The sequence below is a fragment of the Macrotis lagotis genome, chromosome 7 (assembly GCF_037893015.1).
Source record: "Macrotis lagotis isolate mMagLag1 chromosome 7, bilby.v1.9.chrom.fasta, whole genome shotgun sequence".
Taxonomy (NCBI): domain Eukaryota; kingdom Metazoa; phylum Chordata; class Mammalia; order Peramelemorphia; family Peramelidae; genus Macrotis; species Macrotis lagotis.
The window spans coordinates 209,236,219-209,254,446 of NC_133664.1; the positions used below are offsets into that span (position 1 = coordinate 209,236,219).

At 39.3% G+C, this 18,228-nt stretch overlaps 2 protein-coding genes across 3 annotated transcripts in view; one reads left to right on the forward strand and one right to left on the reverse strand.

The window, feature by feature from the left end:
• Window positions 1–12,993, forward strand: NRIP2 (nuclear receptor interacting protein 2). Its single transcript, XM_074194662.1, has 6 exons — window positions 1–229; window positions 3,049–3,201; window positions 10,664–10,746; window positions 10,903–11,024; window positions 11,264–11,316; window positions 11,731–12,993. The coding sequence occupies exons 1-6, from the start codon at window positions 35–37 to the stop codon at window positions 11,821–11,823; spliced, it is 699 nt and encodes a 232-aa protein (XP_074050763.1). The 5' UTR covers window positions 1–34; the 3' UTR covers window positions 11,824–12,993.
• The window catches only part of ITFG2 (integrin alpha FG-GAP repeat containing 2), an 18,335-nt gene continuing 10,080 nt past the window's right edge, over window positions 9,974–18,228 (reverse strand). The window contains exons 7-13 of one of the 2 annotated variants that reach the window (XM_074194661.1): window positions 17,828–17,928; window positions 17,553–17,606; window positions 17,356–17,447; window positions 16,411–16,528; window positions 15,271–15,444; window positions 15,077–15,186; window positions 9,974–14,709 (exon numbers count right to left, since the gene is read on the reverse strand). In XM_074194661.1, coding sequence (XP_074050762.1) covers window positions 15,083–15,186; window positions 15,271–15,444; window positions 16,411–16,528; window positions 17,356–17,447; window positions 17,553–17,606; window positions 17,828–17,928 — 643 coding nt within the window. In that variant the 3' untranslated portion in view covers window positions 9,974–14,709; window positions 15,077–15,082. Of the gene's footprint in view, window positions 14,710–15,076; window positions 15,187–15,270; window positions 15,445–16,410; window positions 16,529–17,355; window positions 17,448–17,552; window positions 17,607–17,827; window positions 17,929–18,228 lie in introns of those variants that run through there. The other variant, XM_074194660.1, reaches the window with a different exon arrangement.

The following is an 18,228-nucleotide window of genomic DNA, read 5'->3' on the forward strand; positions in this document are numbered from 1 at the left end:
GCGTCCCCCACCTTACCCATCCTCTCCCAGAGCCATGAGCGCTAATGGGCAGAAGGCTGCGCATAGCGATGGCAGCATGGGTAGGAGGGAGCAAGAAACTGAGCTACGGGACAGAGCCCACCTGAGCCAGGAGCGGCGGCTCAAACAGGCGACCCAGTTCCTCCACAAAGACTCTGCCGACCTACTGCCACTGGACAGTCTGAAGAGGCTTGGCACCTCCAAGGATTTGGTGAGACATCCCATACCCCAACTTTCTCCTGCCCATTGGGTTCTTTGCTTCCTGGTCCCAGGAAGATGCCCAGGTTCAGCTCATAAGGAGGGGGGCCATCACATCCCATTCTCTGATTCAACCTTTATTAAAGTAAGGATAGGACAATCCCACCGACTTTAGGCTTTCCACTTTGCCCATGTATCAGGAGTCTATTGGGGATGACCCCTCCACTGGAGAGGGTGGTGGTGAGGACTGATTCATTATTCAGCATCTCTCTTTTGACGCTAAAAATTTCAGGCAAGAGAAAGGAGAGTCCAGGCAAGTGAAGGGATGCTATGAGAGACTTGAGGGAGAAAAAGAGGGGAAAAAAATTTCTCCTGAGGTGGAATGTCCCTTGGGATGCCTGGAAGCTTGGGATTAATAGAGAGGAAGAAGGAATACAAAGGAGAAGGCTGGGACTGATTAATTCAGGGAGGTAATATCTCCTCTCTCCAGAATTATCTAAATATCTGCCTGACTCCTTTACAGCCTTTTCCATCCTTTCCCCTTCCTGGATATCAGCATTTTGATTGTCATTGGCTGAGATAACTGGCTTCCTTGTTTTTCCTTTCTTTCGTAGATCGCATTCTTCCCTAGGCTCAGTCTGCTTATAGTCATCTCCTAGAAGAGGCATCTTGGGAAAAATGTTGATTTTAGGAGAAAGGGAAGCTGAAAGGGGGAGGGTAAGGAGTTTCTCTCCTTTTCCTGTTCCCCTTATGAACTAGGAAAAAGTTACCTTTGGAAAGCTCTGGGAAATCTATGTAGACAGTATCTTAAGGAATGAAGGGCTAGTCTCAGATCCAGGAAAGACTAAATAAAGAAAATACAAAGATTGGAATAGAAGAAGGCTCACCAAAAGACAAGAAGAAGACAAGGATGAGGATGGTGTAATCATATACATGGGGGGAGGAGGCCAGCCCCTTAGCTGCTCCCTTTGTTCCTATCGATACCCCCTTCTTCAATTGCCCTGGAGATGTCACCAAATACCTAGAAAACCTGTCAAAACAATTACTGTAAGCTAAAAGCAGGGATTTTTTTTTGTAATAGACCCCCTTGGAAGTCTTAATCTATTAACTCCTTCATAGAATGTTTTTGAATATATAAATAAAATACATAGGATTACAAAGGAAGCCAGTTATATTGAAACATTTAGTAGAATATTTAAAAACAACAACTTAACCTTCAGTTAAGACCCTGCTTAAATGGTATTCCCTTGAGTTAGGACCCTCTTGTAATAACTTCCTCCTTAAGGAGGCTAAGGGTATATGGGTTTCTCATGTCCTTTCATATTCTATCCCTTTGTCAGCAAAAGGCCCTGGTTCCCTGTTGCTAGGATGTAAGCCAAAATTTCAACTCAGAACTACTGCTAACTCACCAACCCCCTCTGGGTACCACTCAGTTCCTAATCCTTCCTCCCTCCCTTACAAACCTCTTTTAGCCTTCAAAGAAAAAAAGTAAGAGGATTCAGATTTCAAACCAGCACATCCAGACTGTATGGAAGTAAAAATTGCTGGAATGGTTGGGAGGTTTAAGATGAAAGCAGAAGGAAGGGATAAAGTCACTTATATTTATTAGATCTCCTTCCCCTCCCCCCTCCCCACAGAGTGGGCTAGGATGCTCATTTATCCTATCAGACACTCGCTTATTCCATTGGGTTGGATTTGATTTGTCTATTAACTGGAACTAGGCTTTCATAAGAGTAGTGAGTTTCTGGTGATGGACTTTCTCTCCTTGTAGACTGGCAACTGAGATTGGTAGATTCATTGAAATAATCCAATTTAGTCCACCTGCTAACAGACTGCAGAGAGCAGAAAGGGACTGATAGGACCAGCAGATGAAGGTTTGGGCCTGTAGTCCTTCCCAACATGCCTCATTGCTTCAGGACTTGGAGTACTTTGGGCTCTATTTCAGAGAGAGAGAGTTGGGAGGATTGAAAAAAGATAGCATCCCAGTTCTCTGCCAAGAATGGTTGGTGAACTGAACTGCAGTCAGCCATGGGAAGAGGTCCCCAGGTCTCAGTGGGAAAGGTGGGAAGAGAAAGCCTGGGGAAAAAAAAGAACAACTTTGCTGCCAGCTCCAAAAAGCTCTCTGCCCTTTTCCCAGAGCTGGTCTTACTAGTGGTTCATCTGTCAGGGAATAGCCTCATGGGCCTCGTTAAACCTGGGGAAATAAACTATCCCATGAGTGAGCAAGGAGAGCAAGTGAAGGGGAGGAAGAGTGAGGGGAAGGAGATGGGAGGCATTGATATCTTCCATCTTCATAATATTCTCTAAGAGAGAGAGAGAGAGAGAGAGAGAGAGAGAGAGAGAGAGAGAGAGAGAGAGAGAGAGAGATAGTATAAATGGAATGAGGAGGAAAGGAGAGTCTTCCAAGTCAAAATCTTGGTTCAGAGGAATCTCTCCTTGCAGAAACCTTAAGCTGGGGACAAATCTCTGACAAAATTGAGCCCTGGAATGAATCTTCTTGCCTAATTAGCCAGTTGAACATTGAGATGATTTATGATTTCCTTTCACCATTTTTTCACTTCATTCTCTCCCAGTCCTATTCTATCTGGTTTTGACAGGCTGGGGCTCAGAGTAGGAATATGGATTGGTCCTGTGATTCACTGATCTCATTACCAGGCTTTTTTGTATATCCTAGGAAACTTCATCCCTTCCCTGTCTCTGACTCTCCATTTCTTATTCTTTCCTATTTTGTCCCTTTTTCACATCTAACATTGAAAATGGGATGAGGTTGGAGATGGGGAGGGGCAGTCATCTGCATTTAACTCTTGTCCAATTGCCTCTTGGTGGAGCCAGCAGCCACACAGTGTGATCCAGCGTCGGCTGATGGAAGGGAACCTGGACCAGTTTCTTGGGGAGTCCTCCTTGGTTTGGGGCCAAGTTCATGGAGCAGAGAGTAGTAGGAAGACCAGCAGAAAAGAGACCCCAGCTCTTCTTGTTCACTGCAAGGTGAGGGGAGCTCCTGACCAACATCATGGAAACTAGAAGTTGATCCCTAAAAAGGGATCAACTGTTTGTGAATGATTCCACTCTTTTTGCCTCTGTACCTCCAGGAGGGTAAGAAGCTCTCCTCAGATTTTTCTCTTAGCCTAGACTCAGAATATGGAAAACTTTTCTTTCTTTTCTGCCTCTATCATCCCTGCTGTTTCCCCCTTTGCCCTAATTGTTCGTATGCATGTGTACATAGACATACATATGTATATATGTATATAAACATATCCATGGATACATATGTTCATTGTGCATAGGGATATTATATATAAACATATAATACACATCTATGCATATTGTGAATAATCTGTATGGTTTTCATTTGTGAATTGTGTACATGTTTGGGTACAGGGTTGTGTGTGGATTCATTTTGGAGGGCAGGATTATACAATCTCTATCTCTATAGGGTCCATGTATATATTACATATGGATATGTATATAAATATATACATATATATAATATTATCTATCCTTTAAAATCTTTTAAATAACTCTTCCTTCTACCTCCCCTCTCTATTGAAATAAAGAAAAGAAAAACAAAATCTCTGTAACAAATATATGTCATCCCGGGGGAGGGGAACACAGCTAGGTGGTACAATGAATAGAGAACCAGACAGAGTCAGGAGGATGAGTTCAGATATAACCTCAGGCATTTACTTGGACATGTCACTTAACCCTGATTGCCTTGCCAAAAAAAACCCCAAAAAATAAAACAAAAAAAATACATGTCATCAAACAAAGCAAATTCTCACAATGTCCACATAAAAAATGAGCTTTGATATGGTCTTTGAGTTCAACATTTCTCTATCAGGACATGGGATAAACACTTCATCATCAGTCCTCTGAAATAGTGGTTGTTCATTGCATTGAACAGAATTCTTAAGTCTTTCATAGTTATTTGTCTTCACAATGTTGTTGCTAAATAAATTATTCTGCTTCTACTCACTTCTTTCTGGTTCAATTTACATAAATCTTCCTAGGTTTCTCTGAAAGAGTCCCTTTTATAATGTCTTATGGCACAATAATATTCCATTATATTTATATACTTATAATGTATTCAGCTATTTCTTTCCCAGCTGGTGAATGCTTCTTTAGTTATGTGCCACAGAACAAAGAACTGCTATAAATGTGTTTATTCATATGAGTCCTTTTCATCTTTTTTTTTCCTAAGTCTTTGGGGCATAGGCCTAGTAGTGGCCTTGCTGGGTCAAAGTTCAATGATATTATGACCAAAGTTCCAAATTGCTTTTCAGAATGATGGACCAGTTCATAGTCTAACCAAGAGTGAACCAATGTAACCAAAATCCCTGCTACATGTTATTTTCCGTTTTTGGTCAACTTTGTCAATCTAATAGGTATGTGGATAGTTGGGAGCTTAATAAATTTGTAGAAGACACTATCTGAGTCTCTTGGCATCCAAAGATGAAAAATGATAGTGTGGGACTAGAGCTCAGAAAAGAGTCTGGGACCAGATACTGTGCATACATCTGGAAGTCATTAGCACAGCAATAATTAAACTCTTATGAACTGGTGAGTTCACCAAAGGAGATAGTTCTTGCCTTCAGGGGACTTACAATCTACTAGGAGAGCAAAGATATGTACAAATTGTATAATTTACAATGAAATAAAAAGAGTTCTTTCTAACTGAAGAGATAATAGAAGGCTTCATAGAAGAGGTGACAGCTGAGAAGGAAAGGAAGGATTTTTAACAAGAATCCACTACAGACATGAGAGATGACATTAAAGAATAGTTCATATAACTGTGAACATATATGTATGAAATGTATAGTATATGAAGGGGAATATTGTGAAATCAGGCTGGAAAGATAAGTTGGAACCAGGTGGTGACATATTTTGAATGCCAGAGTAAAGAATTATATTTTATTTTGTAAGCACTGGGGAGTCTCTACAGATTTTTGACCAAGGGAATTAAAACCTACATGTTAGCAAGCTTTCTCTGTCAGCTATATATTATAAATCTTTCATCTCTCTCTAGGTGGTTGTATAAATGGACAGAATGCTGGCCTTGAGAGTTAGAAAGACCTGAGTTTAAATCCTTATTAGCTGTGTAATCCTGGACAAGTCACTTAACTTCTATCAAATGGAGTTAATGAGAGTTATTGTGAGGATCAAATAAGATGATATATATATATATACTACCAAAGGGTATAATTCTTATTACTGAAAAATAATTCAAAGTTCATATAAATATTAATTAATCATGTGCCTAGCTATGTGGGAGCTTAGTCCAGAGAGACATGTATAAAAACAGTTGTGTTCAAAGCAGATGCAAAGGGAAAGCACTTGCACAAGAATGCCTTTGTGGGATGATATTCTGCAGGGGCTAAAACTTACAGCCTGCTACTAGCCAGGGGCTCTTTTTCAAGTGTCAGAGTAAGTTGAATGCAGTGGGACATATGATAACACTGATCTCTTATAACCAGAGGAAAAAAAAGATAGAAACTGAAGAGAAAGAGCTAGCATCCAAAGAAGATTTACTTGAAAGCTATCTCACTCTGAAGGATCTGGCTTCCTTAATAAGTACCAAACTCTGATTGAATTGGGTTAAGAAAAGGTTGAACTAACTGGTTATCAATTAGCAAAGTTGGGCATGTAACTTGAAAACTCTTCTGGAACTCATGCAATAGAAATGACTAACATAATCCACCAAATACCTTCTAGGAGTTTTTTAAAAAATCAGCATTGACTAGCTAGCAGGGGTTCTTAACCTGGAGTTCATAGATTCTCAGGGGTCCATGGATAGATTACAGGTGAGCTGTGCCTTTGTTTTTTCCTTAATATTTTGATAACTTAATTTCAAAATAATAAATCTTCTTTGTAACTCTATGCATACAAAAATATTATCAGACTACCAAAGTTGGGTGTAGGGGCATGATATAAAGGGTTGAGGGACCCTGTGCTAAAGGAACGATCTCTCCCTGAATAAGAGGCTGGGCAGTATTATAAAGCTGAAGATCATCCTGAATCTGCTCTTCAAAATGTTATTCATAGTGCAGGTGCCATGAGATGTTCAGACAGCATGCCATTGTGATCACCTATACTGTATGCAAACTTCCTGAAGGATGGCTCTAAATGTCTCTACACAATGGTTAGCACAATTCATGCGGTGATTCCTCTAAGTAGAAGAGTGGCATTAAGGACTCTGTGGAGCAGTGAATTCATTCCTTCTGACAAAATCACCAGTGTCTGAACCCTTTCTGTTGGCAGCTCTTAGATACAGCTCTGTGTCCATTCATCCATTCCAGTATCCAACTTGTGATGGAACAGGGTTTTTGAAAATATACTTGGATTTTTCCATTTTTTTTCATTCTTATTTATACTTAAGTCCTAAAAAGATGTCTAGTAGAAAACTGTTTAAATGCCACTGTTCCTGACAAACAGTAATACTTAACATCTTCTTAGTCTGGAAAAATTAAGGACACTGCCAGGACAAATACCCTTTCCAAGGTTCAGAAAATTCTGTATGTGGAAAAGTTGCTTTTCTTTGGTTAAAGCTTTTGTTGACTCCAAGGGACTAAATCTGAAGGTAAAAATTAAAGTTATATGTTTACATATTTATAATGTGGCATGACATATTACTGATGTGACATTCTTTGCAAGTTAAGACACTAGAGCATATTTCATTATGAGAAGATCTAGCCTAAAGCTAAATTGTTTGATATCTATTTGTTCTTCTTAAACGAAGGACTTAAGTAATATTCCAAACAACAACAAAAGATGCAAGGTAATTTTTTGAGAATGATCTCTCCCTAGAGAGAATCAGCTGGAGGAATCAGAATAAGCTTCATGAAAGGTAATCATTGAACTGAGCCTGGAAAGAGACTAGGGATTCTAAGAGGTGAAGATAAGGAGGGGTGGGGACAGACACTAAACAATGATGTTTGTCCTTCATTTTTGAAGAAGACCATGACAGCAGGGAGATGATGCTATAACATGCATGAGAATTGTATTTTAGTGAGGGGTACTATGCTAAGTTACCAGCCTCACTTTCTCCTCTGGAACCATATGGTCCACAGTGTTCAGATATGAATCAGGACAATTGGAGATGACCCTGGATGAGAGGCAATCAGGATTAAGTGACTTGTCTAAGGTCATACATTTACTAAGAATCTGAGGTCACATTTGTACTCAGATCCTTCTGATTTCAGGACTGGTGTTCTACCACTACACCATCTAACTTCCCTTTTTATTGAAAGGCAGACTCTGACTGTGATTAGAAACAGGAAATGGAATATTGAGGATGAGGAACGTAGGGAGGTCTGTGTGTCTGTAGTATTTGTGAGAGGGTGAGATTAAGTTGAAAAGAGCTATTTCAATGTTAAAACTTATCATGGAACTTATGGAGTAGAGGTTAGACCTGCTCTTTAGGAACAAATTGTTTTAACCACAGCATAGAGGATGGATTGGGTTGAAGAGGGTTGTGAGGCAGGCAGACCAGTTAAGCTATTGAAATGGTACAGGTGAGAGAGGATGAGGTCCTAAGTTAGAGAGGTGGCTGTATGAATGGAAGACAAGAAAAGAAGCAGTGGAGATAGAAAGGATGAGTTTTGGCAACTGACTAATTATGTGAGATGAGAATGAGAAGTCTGAAGGTCACAAACTTGGATGACAAGAAAGATAGTTGTCTTCTCAACAAAAATTGAGAAATTTAGAAAAGATGAGGTTTAGGGGAAAAAAAAGACAAGTTTTGCTTTGGACATTTTTTTTAAGGTTTTTGTAAGGCAAACAGGGCTAAGTGGCTTGCCCAAGGCCACACAGCTAGGTAATTATTAAGTGTCTGAGGCCGGATTTGAACTCAGGTACTCCTGACTCCAGGGCTGGTGCTCTATCCACTGTGCCACCTAACCAGCCCTGGACATTTTTAATTTGAGATTATCTATAGGAAATTTGATTGAAATGTTAGTGATGTTGAACTGTAGCTCAGGAGAAAGACTATAACTAATATATAGATTTGGGAGTCATCAACATAAATAACATTGATTATGATGTGATGGACTAGAATTATGCTTTAAGAAATGACATGCAGAAGACTAAAAGACTGCCTTCTGTGGGGGTTGGGGGGAGGGAAGTGATATTAGAGGAAAAATTGTAAAATTAAAAATAAATATTTTTTTTTAAAAACGAAAGGGACAAAAAAAGAAAAAGAAATTACAGGCAAGACAGAAAGACTTATGCGAATTGATGCAAAGTGAAGTAAGCAGAACCTGGAGAACATTGTACACACTAACAGCAGTATTATATGATGATCAATGAGAATGACTTGACTATTTTCAGTAATGTAGTGATCCAAGACAATTACAAAGGATTAAGATGAAAAATATTGTCTACCTCCAGAGGAAAAACTAGAGTCTTTCTAACTTGGATCAAAGCATTTTTTTTAGTGTTTTGCAAGGCAATGGGGTTAAGTGGCTTGCCCAAGGCCACACAGCTAGGTAATTATTAAATGTCTGAGGCTGGATTTGAACTCAGGTACTCCTGACTCCAGGGCTGGTGCTCTATCCACTGTGCCACCTGGCCACCCCCAAAGCATATTTTTAAAAACTTTTTCTCGATTTTTTAAACTGTGCTTTCTTTGACAACATGGTTAATATGTTTTGCATGACTGCACATATAATCTATATCAAATTGCTTGCCTTCTCAAGGAAGGAAAAAGGGGAAAAATTGGAACTAAAATTATTAAAAAATGAATGTTAAAAATTGTTTTTATATGTAATTAAAAAACTCACTAACAATGGTAACATCATATGACCTCATGAGGTATACCAAGAAAGAGTATACAAAATGTGTTCAAAAGAAAAGGACAAAGTCTTGAGGTAACATAAGACAAGATATGCATGTGAACCAGAAAGGAAGATTGATAAAAAATGCTCAACAAAATGGGAGAATCAAATGAAAGCAATATCAATAAAACCCAGAAAAAAGAGTATTCAGGAGGAAAGTTTGATGGTCAACAGTATTAAGTGTTGCAGAAAGATCAAGGAGGTGAGGATTGAGAAAAAAGTTATCAAGTATGACAATTATGAGACCACTAATAATGCTGGAATTGGAAGTTTCAATTAAGTATGGAATTTAGAAACCAGTTTTCTGAAGTTTGATAAGTGACAGGATAGGAAATAGTTTTTTTCTAATTTACCTGAGGAAAAAGGGGAGATGATCTGTAGACAACAAGGAAGGTTCTAGTAGTTAAGGAGAGATTGAATATTAGGGAACGAGGGCTTATAATAACTGTTAATATAATTTATAAAGTGATTTAAAGTTTGCAAAGTACTTTTTGCAAATAGTATCTTACTTTATCCTCACAACAACCTTGGGAGAAGGAAGCAATTATTATTGTCATTTTACAGATGAAGAAATGGTTACAGGAAGAGGTTAAGAGACTTGTACAAGCTCACATAGCTATATGAAACTGAGTTCAAATCCAGTCAGCTAAACACTGAATCACTTAGCTGCAACCATGGTAAGAAGAATCACTTATCAGAGGTGAGATGTAAAGAAGATAAAAAGGACCATTTTCCTAAGAAAGTAAAAATAAGACAAAGTTGTGAGAGTAGGGGAAAGGGTGGTAAGAGAGGCTTAAGGAGAGAAGATATGGAACAGCTTCTCTGGAGAATAGGATAGAGAATTAGGGAGGAGTCAGAAGATTGCTTTCTGAGGACCCTATAGGTACTGTAGAAGGTGATTGTAAGATCGAGGGTGTGGCCATCTTATGTATAGTTGGGAGAAGTAGAGGAGTAGGTTATGGGAGTAGGTTCTGGAAATGGGAAGTCTAGGTGTTAAGATGAATATTGAGGTGGACAGGAAAAGAGTGAGCCAGGTATCTGAACTACTTGAGAAAGAACAGAGAATGATCTGGGGGCCTAGAGGTAACAACCACTAGGAAATATATTGGATGATAAATTTGGATAGAGTAAATGTCAAAGAAGGAAAGATCGTGGCAGCAGAGGGAAATGGTTGATGGTGTGGTAAGTATCTCTGGCAAGTGAGGAAAAGACATTGTATATATGTGTGATACCCATAAATATAATAGAAGGAATCTTCTGTCTCCAAGTGTGTCCTTCTTTGACCCTTAGAACTTCCCAGTAGTTCATTCCTCTTCCCATAAGGAGACCTTTCTCCATCAGTTCCCTGAATATCCATCTTCCCATCTTTCAGTTCAGTAGTTTCTAAATTTTTGATGGTATGACGTTTAGCTTCATTCCCTCTCAATTATGTGTTCTTCCTGACTTTCCCAATTTTAATCTTTTTTTTCCACTTTAATTGAGGAGTCAAATTCCACTACCCTCTTTTAAAAAAGTATGCCCATTTGACAGGAAGTGGAGGAGAAAGGAATGGAGGCTAGGGAGTTTTGGGGGTTGATTGACTCCAACTCATTCAGTCAATTTGGATGCTTCTTTCCTAGTGCCAGGACCAGGAATTAAGAGTGGCGGTGGATACAGGGACTCAACACAACCAAATTTCTGCCAGATGCCTCAGTCGTCTTGGGTAAGAATGTGATTCCCTCAAGGTTTGGGAGGCATGGAGCAGACATTCTGTAGTTTCAGATACTGTAGGACTCCAGGATATGGACAGCAGGCCAAATGAAAAGGGAGTGACTGATTGATAACTGGATTAGCCATAACCACTGCTTCTTTACCACAGGTTAGGGGAGGGGAACCTAAAAGTCCCAGGTGGGAAAAAGGCTTCTGGTCCCCTGACCCATGTGGAGCAACTGGAGCTGCAGTTAGGGCAAGAGACTGTGGCATGCTCAGCTCAGGTGGTTGGTAAGTCTTGACTTTATCAGCTTCTCTACCTCCTCATCTCTTCTACCATTCTTTTTAATGATCAAAAAAATACACATAGAATTATGCTTCCTATCCCCTGCTAGCATCCAGCAGAGCTCTCTGCATAGGTGCTTGCACTGTCTCCATTTTTCCACAATATTTCTAGATCTGTGATGAATTAGGCAATGATACCCTTGGGGTAACTGCCAGCTTTTTCTATGCACCTTCCATTCCTATAGATGATGAGAGTCCTGAATTTTGCCTGGGACTGCAGACACTGGTATCACTTAAGGTAAGATATGAGAGGGTGGTCTGTCCTGTAGCTCTTGGTGAGTTTATATCCCAGGAGAAGAAATAGGGATTGGGAGGTATTCGAAGAGGAGTCTCAGAATTTCTAGCTTGAAAAACCAAACTTCACTTCCTCAGATATTATAGCAAGGTGGGGCCTGTCTCCTTCTCATGATGGGAATTCAGAGTGAAGATGGAGAGATAATACTTGTAAAACAGGGTTGGAAAGAAAGTGGGAGTGTGGTCATCATCTCAGTTGAAGAGAGAAGATAAGGGGATATGGAAAAGAAGCAAGAGGAGAGAGGTTGGGTGAAACTATTTTATGGAAAGAAAGAAGTCTATGGATAGGGAAGAAGACTTACTCCTTGTAGCTTCCCCATGTGGTAGCTCAACTTCCTTCCCATTCTCCTTCTCATAGTGCTGTATTGACCTGGAACGTGGTGTACTTCGACTGAGATCCCCCTGCCCAGAGCTACCATTCCTGCCTTTCCACCAGGAGCCTGGCCAGTGACAACAACCACCATCTATCCCCAGGAAAAAACACAAGGCCTTAGGGGAAGAGTTGTGGGCAGCAAGGGTGCTGCCCATTACCCTGATCCTTGCTCATGTTTTGTCTACTCACATGTAATCTTTGTGGTTTTTTTCACCAATGTATCCATGAAAGGTCACATTCTAAATAAACTGAAGAAGCAGGGAAGTAAATACATTTAGCAACTATGGATTGGGGAAGACTTCATAATCAAGGGATAGAATCACAGAAGATAAAATGGATAGTCTTGATTATATAACCTGAAAAGTTTTTATACAAATAAAATTAGAAGGGAAAGAGTCAAGGGAAAAAAATCTTTTCAGCAAGTTTTCTCTAATAAAAGCCTGATTAAAAGATATGTGAGGATTTGAATGAAACATAAGAACAAGAGCATATGAACTGGGAGTTTTCAAAGGAAGCAATTCAAGTTTTCAATATTTTCAATAGCCATTTCTAATCAATTTTTGGAGAAATGGCCTCCTTTTTCCAAAAATAGTTCTCAGAATGTTAGAGGAAGTTTTGAACTAAGCTCTCTTTTTTTTCCCAAAACTATCCCCATTCCTCAAATGGCTTTATCTGTCTTTTCACAAAGCTTTTAAGAGTTCTTTGGCAATGATGTCTCAGAAAGAGTGGCAAGGCTACAAGGGCATAAGTTTTAAGGTTTAGTATTGACTGAATGGATTTGCATCATGACTGCCAGGTCCCCCTCACTGATCCCCAATGTCTCTTAATGTCTGAATATCTGCTTCTATATCCCAGTGTCTATGACCTTCACTGTTACACCTCCAATTTTATGAGGGACATTCTTAGCATTCACCAATCCCTCTGATACTCATCCTTCTAACTCCCTGCATATCAGCTCTTGAATAGCCTCCTGCTGCCTAGCATTGACCCCTAGATTTTTCTGAAGTATAAACACATTTATTGTTTACCTTTTACCCCTCAACTGTTTTTGTGTACACTAGTTGGTCTAGTGTTAGATAAATTACTGTGTTTTTTATTGATGACTTTTGTTCCATATATTATAGTCATTTCTTAACATATACATTCCCCTCAATACCCACCATGGACTTCCCCTTTAAATAAAGCCTTTAGTTAAAATCCAACAAATAAACTGACCTTCTAATAGCTTTTGATACATCCTATACCTAATGTCCCTCACCCCTCTATGGAGAGGAGGGAAAAAGTATTTATCATGAAAAGTTAATGCTATAATTAATTTGTTTGTATTTTAGTATAAGTTTTAATTTACATTATTATAGTCATTATATATATTATTCTCTTGGTTTTATTTTTTGACTCTATCATTTCATACAAATTGCTCCGCTTTCTTCAAATCTCTCACATCGGTTGTTTCTTATAGAACAACATTCTGTTTTAATAACCATATACTACAATTTATTCAGCCTTTCCAATTCCAATTGATTGTCAGCTATTTTATTTCCAATTATTTTGTTACTGGTTTTTTGTCACCACAGGATACTCCTATGATTATTTTCTATGTTATGTCTAGGACTGTTCTGCCATGAATTCCTTGGGGTATATGTTTAGTAGTGAGATCAGTGGGTCAGTGACTAATAGTCATTATTTCTCTCCTTAAGCATGAGAGATGGCAGTGGAAATTATTAGTTGTAGCATTGGAGCCCCATCTAATTGCCATGGGCCTCTTTATCTTTTCCATCCTCCATTTCTAACTCCATAATCACTTAGTCTAAATCCTAGTAGCTTCCCTTAGCTGGGTGCTGAGTCCAAAGAGAAAACAATCTCCCTTGGTTTCATTTTTTAGGAGAATCTGGATGCCAAAAGATTGGGCCCTGGAAGCCCTTTCTCTCTGGTTGTCTCCATTCTCCCTAAATATGACTCTGGCACTGGCCTAAGAGCTAGGTTAGGTAGGAACTGGGTCTTCTTGGCTCTGAAGGTAACCTTTTCTCCCAGTCTGTTCTCTTTCCATGGTTGAGGTGAATTAGAATAGGGAAGGATACTGCCTTTCCCAATTCCTTTCCATCAGTCCCTCTAAAACAAAAGACAAGAGTTCAATAAATTATAATATTGCCCTATCCTAGGTCTCAACAAGTTTCTTTCATTCCTCTCAATCTAATTTTCCTGGGTCCTCTACTTTCATGGTCCTTTTTTTTGTTCTTTTTCCTCGATCTACATCTAGCAAATTATAGTCAGGCCCTGGTTCAAATGTCTTTTCCATTTGAATAAACATTGTTCCTCTTATGCTGTCTTTTCTGAATGCCTTCAAACATTAGCTCCATCCTAACCAGAGAAAACAGCAATTAAGGTAATGCCTAAGAAACACTGCGCAACCCTTAAAATACTACTTAAATGATGACAATATTGTTATTATTATTTGTCTTGCCTCAGGGAGAAAGAGAAAGAATGGAAGTTGGATTCCATCTGACTCATATAAATAGAGATGATTAATGGGGAGAAAATAATCAAAAAGGGCAATCTAGAAAGCAGATAGGTCAAATCAGGCCTAAAATAAAATTCAAACTGACTCCCAGACAAAGTGCTATTCAATAGATAAAGGCCACTACCAAGTTTTAAATGTGGATTTTCCTAGGTGAATAGCTTTTCAAAGGGAGGGAGGGAGGGAGGGAAGTCTTTGACCCAGAAAAAAACTTGCAGTTTCTGTGACCTAGGGCAAGTCACTTAAAACAACCTGGGTCTCAGCTCCCTAATCTGACAAAGAGAGGATAGGACTAAGATGGTTCCTGAGGTTCCTTCCACCTCTATGATCCTATGAATACAGTTCTTCTGGGAGTCAGGTCAAATGATTTTTTTCTGTATTTGGCTCCACTCTCCGCCACAAATATGCTGTCTCTTTCCTTCTCTGTTCCATGTCTCTTTCTTGGCAACCTGGAAAGCAAAGTGTCAGGAGATGCTCTAAATGTAAATAAAGTACATTTCTCTCTTTGAAAGAATGCAAGAAGAAAGAGAATCCCACTAATTACCATTAATGATAGAAAAAGTAACATTCTGGATAGGGTGGGGCACCTTGACCCCAAATGGGTAAATGGAGCAAGAAACCCCCAATCAAAGGGAACAGAGCTGTGTCTCTTTCCTCCCTCCCCCAGAATATAAGCAGTGCAACTGGATGGTGAGCAAGTAAGGGGAAGCTAAAACTGAGCTGCTGTCCTGTTGGTGCTGGTTTAGCTTCTGCACTACTCTATTTTGGTCATTTACACACTAGGAAAGAAATCCCCTAATCCCCTTTGGAAAGCACCTCCAGTTAAGAAGGATCTGGGTTGCTTGAAGGATTATCTGGCTGTTGTTGATCTGGATAGTAAAGGGTCTGATGGATCAATGCTCGGACAGCAGTGAGGTCATCAGGATCTAGGGGCAAAAGAAGGAGCAATGAGAAACTGCTATATTCCTAGGAAACCCAGCCTTCCTATTCCTATTTTCCCAAGAACTCACCCACACCCAATTCCTCTAGCAGGCCCCGATACTCTGGCTCAGCCTCTAGCACCTTCACCAAATTGGTAGACTCCATCCGCTCCAGCAGCACATCCCAATAGATGTAAATCTTCTGGTTGAAGGTCACATACACTAAGCAGGGACTGTTCTGGCCTCCTTTGCAGGCATATAGGCCTGAGGGTAGAAGAGAAGGAAGGAAAGAAAAGTGATAGGAAATAAGATCTTGGAATTAGAATCGGCAGTCTTACATCCTCCCTTGAGGCTGGAGCAAAAAGATAAAGCTAACTGGATTTTCTTTTTATCATTCCTGGGTTACTACTGAAAACATTACTATGAAGTATTTGAACCAAATTTGCAGGTATCTTCTTGTCCAGATTTGGCAGCAACAAATAGATCACCCATCAAAAAAGTGCTTTGTGAAGACTTTTCTCACTTAGATGATAGCACCTAAGTAGACTAGAGGACCACTTTAGGAAGAAACAATCAGGAACTCCCAGTTTACAATTATAAAATCAGGTTCTTCTATGGTTAACCCCTTCCTGGGAAGAAATCTTAAGCCTTGCAGGTCTCTAGAGTATATGCTGAATATATATTATCCTAAGTTACTGCTTCAGTTCACTAACTGTTCTTTAATTGGTTTATTGATCCTCAAGGATGTGTAAGTTAGAAATAAGGAGAACAATATAATTTATAACATATATATACACATATATATATATATATAAAATTATAATCTAGAAGACTCATTTCCATTCCCCTAAATCCAGACAAGACAATATCTTAAACCATCCCAGATAAGACTTTCTCCCATTATTAAAGATGTCCAAGGAAGATTTCTATGCTTTTACTTAGTCAATCATTTCTGTCTTATAGCTTTCACGGTAATGAAATTTCTCAAGATGGTTGCTGTCTAATCTTCATACTATATAGCTTCTTCTTTTTCTAATTCTTCAATGGAAGTGGAGAATGACTACTACCCTCGAATAAATTAATATGACACAATACCATAAGTACAGTTTTCTTTCTAATTACACTCTAATTATATTTTGTAAACAACAGCTTGTTTACCAAAGCCTGCATGGAGGCAAGAAGGAAATCATATTGAGAATCAGAGAATCAAAGAAAAGGAGGGAAGCTAACCTGCACAAAAAGCACGGACGTTCTCATCCACCTGGAAGCGAGCTACAGTTCGGTTGTGATCAATGATGTATGTCTGTCCATCCCAAGCACACGCCACTACCTCCTCACTTCCATTGCCCTAGAAGCAGTCAGGGAATGATAAGAATGTGGGAATGGGAGGAATCTCTTTGAGAATTAGAAAAAATTGAAGTGGCCATCCTTTTTAGAAAATAAACATTGCAGGAGATAGAAAAACAAGAACACCAGGAAGAAAATCAAGCCTCCCACTCCCACTTCCCTAAATTTAGGGGAAATATCTCTATCCAGGGAAGTGCAGTAGATATGAGAAAAAGTCCTACAATGTGAGTAGGTCCTCACTATCGCTTGTTTGCCCCATGATCTACATCATCATTACTAATTTTGAAAAATATCAAAGTGATAAAAATTTAAGGCAAATATAGATTGCAGGAATGGGAAGGAAATTTTAAATTCACTTCCAAACAACTTGGTTGAATTCTAAAATGAATGAAGCTATTTTCTTTCCTTCTTTCTTTCTTTCTTTCTTTCTTTCTTTCTTTCTTTCTTTTTCTTTCTTTCTTACTTTCTTTCTTTTCCTTCCTTCCTTCTTTCTTATTCATTCATTCATTCATTCATTTATTTATTTTAGGTTTTTGCAAGGCAAATGGGGTTAAGTAGCTTGCCCAAGGCCACACAGCTAGGTAATCATTAAGTGTTTGATTTGAACCCAGGTACTCCTGACTCCAGGGCCAGTGCCTTTATCCACTGCGCCACCTAGCCGCCCCCCTGCACCACCTAGCTGCTCCCTACTATTTTCTTTCAATGTAGACTTGGCTAACACAATTTAATGAAGATGGGAGAAATTTATCTGTAGTATAAAAAAGTTCAATTTACTATTGACCCATGGGGAAGGAGAAATGTTATTTCCCCACATAACCTTCTACTCACTGTAACATCCAATTTTTCTAGGGCAAAAAGTTGGTGATCCACCTGAACTGACCACAGCAGCTTGTCTGCTTCCTCCATGAGCTTTAGAGTTCCTGCAGAGGGGGAAAAAAAACACGTGAATTAATAAACTCTGAGGCCAATGGATTTACAATTGCCTCTTCTACTCCACCACAAAGAAAGCCAGTGCAGGAACTCACCATCAAGGGTGCAGAGGGCAAAGAGACTTGAGCCACTATTCTCAGTGCTTCGGCCTGTGAAGGAATTAAAAAGGTAAGGTGATCAAGGGACTGGTGAGGCACATAAAATGAAAGCAATGACAAAGCTAGAGGAATAAGGCCAAAGACAGGTGACTTGGATCTGAGAGGGGAAGCAGAGCTAGTACAGGGAAAAGGCAAAGTTGAAGGGTCATCATCTGGGCACAGCATCTCTTATACTCCCAGGAACAGTTTCCTCTCCCACCTGCCTTGCTTACTATGCCTAATGTTGCCAATGAGGTGGGTGGAGACATTCTTATTATGGATACGACCAGATGTTTGATGCAGGATGACATCCCGGATAGCAGCAGTGGTCTCTCTACAGGTAGAAGAGGATATTAATTAATGGGGAGGTAACATGGTGTAGAGGAAAGAAAACTTGACTTAGGAGCATGAAGCCCCGAGATCAAATTCTACTTCAGACACTTACTGTGTCTGTATAAATATGGGTAAATTCCTTAATCTCTCTCATCTTCTATTTCCTCTTCTACAAAATGGGGAAAATAATACCTGAAGTATTATCACAGAGCTGTTGGAAAAATAAAATAATTGCTAACTGCTAAGAAAAGTTTCCTTGTTGCTGGGATTATAGAATAGTCTATCTATCCATCCCTTTCCT

Bases quoted from the DNA above. Each gene is read 5' to 3' on its own strand.
- NRIP2 (XM_074194662.1), top strand. From the start codon at position 35: ATGAGCGCTAATGGGCAGAAGGCTGCGCATAGCGATGGCAGCATGGGT. The intron at 10,747-10,902 runs GTAAGAATGTGA...TCTTTACCACAG, and splicing joins AGATGCCTCAGTCGTCTTGG to GTTAGGGGAGGGGAACCTAA. The intron at 11,317-11,730 runs GTAAGATATGAG...TCCTTCTCATAG, and splicing joins AGACACTGGTATCACTTAAG to TGCTGTATTGACCTGGAACG.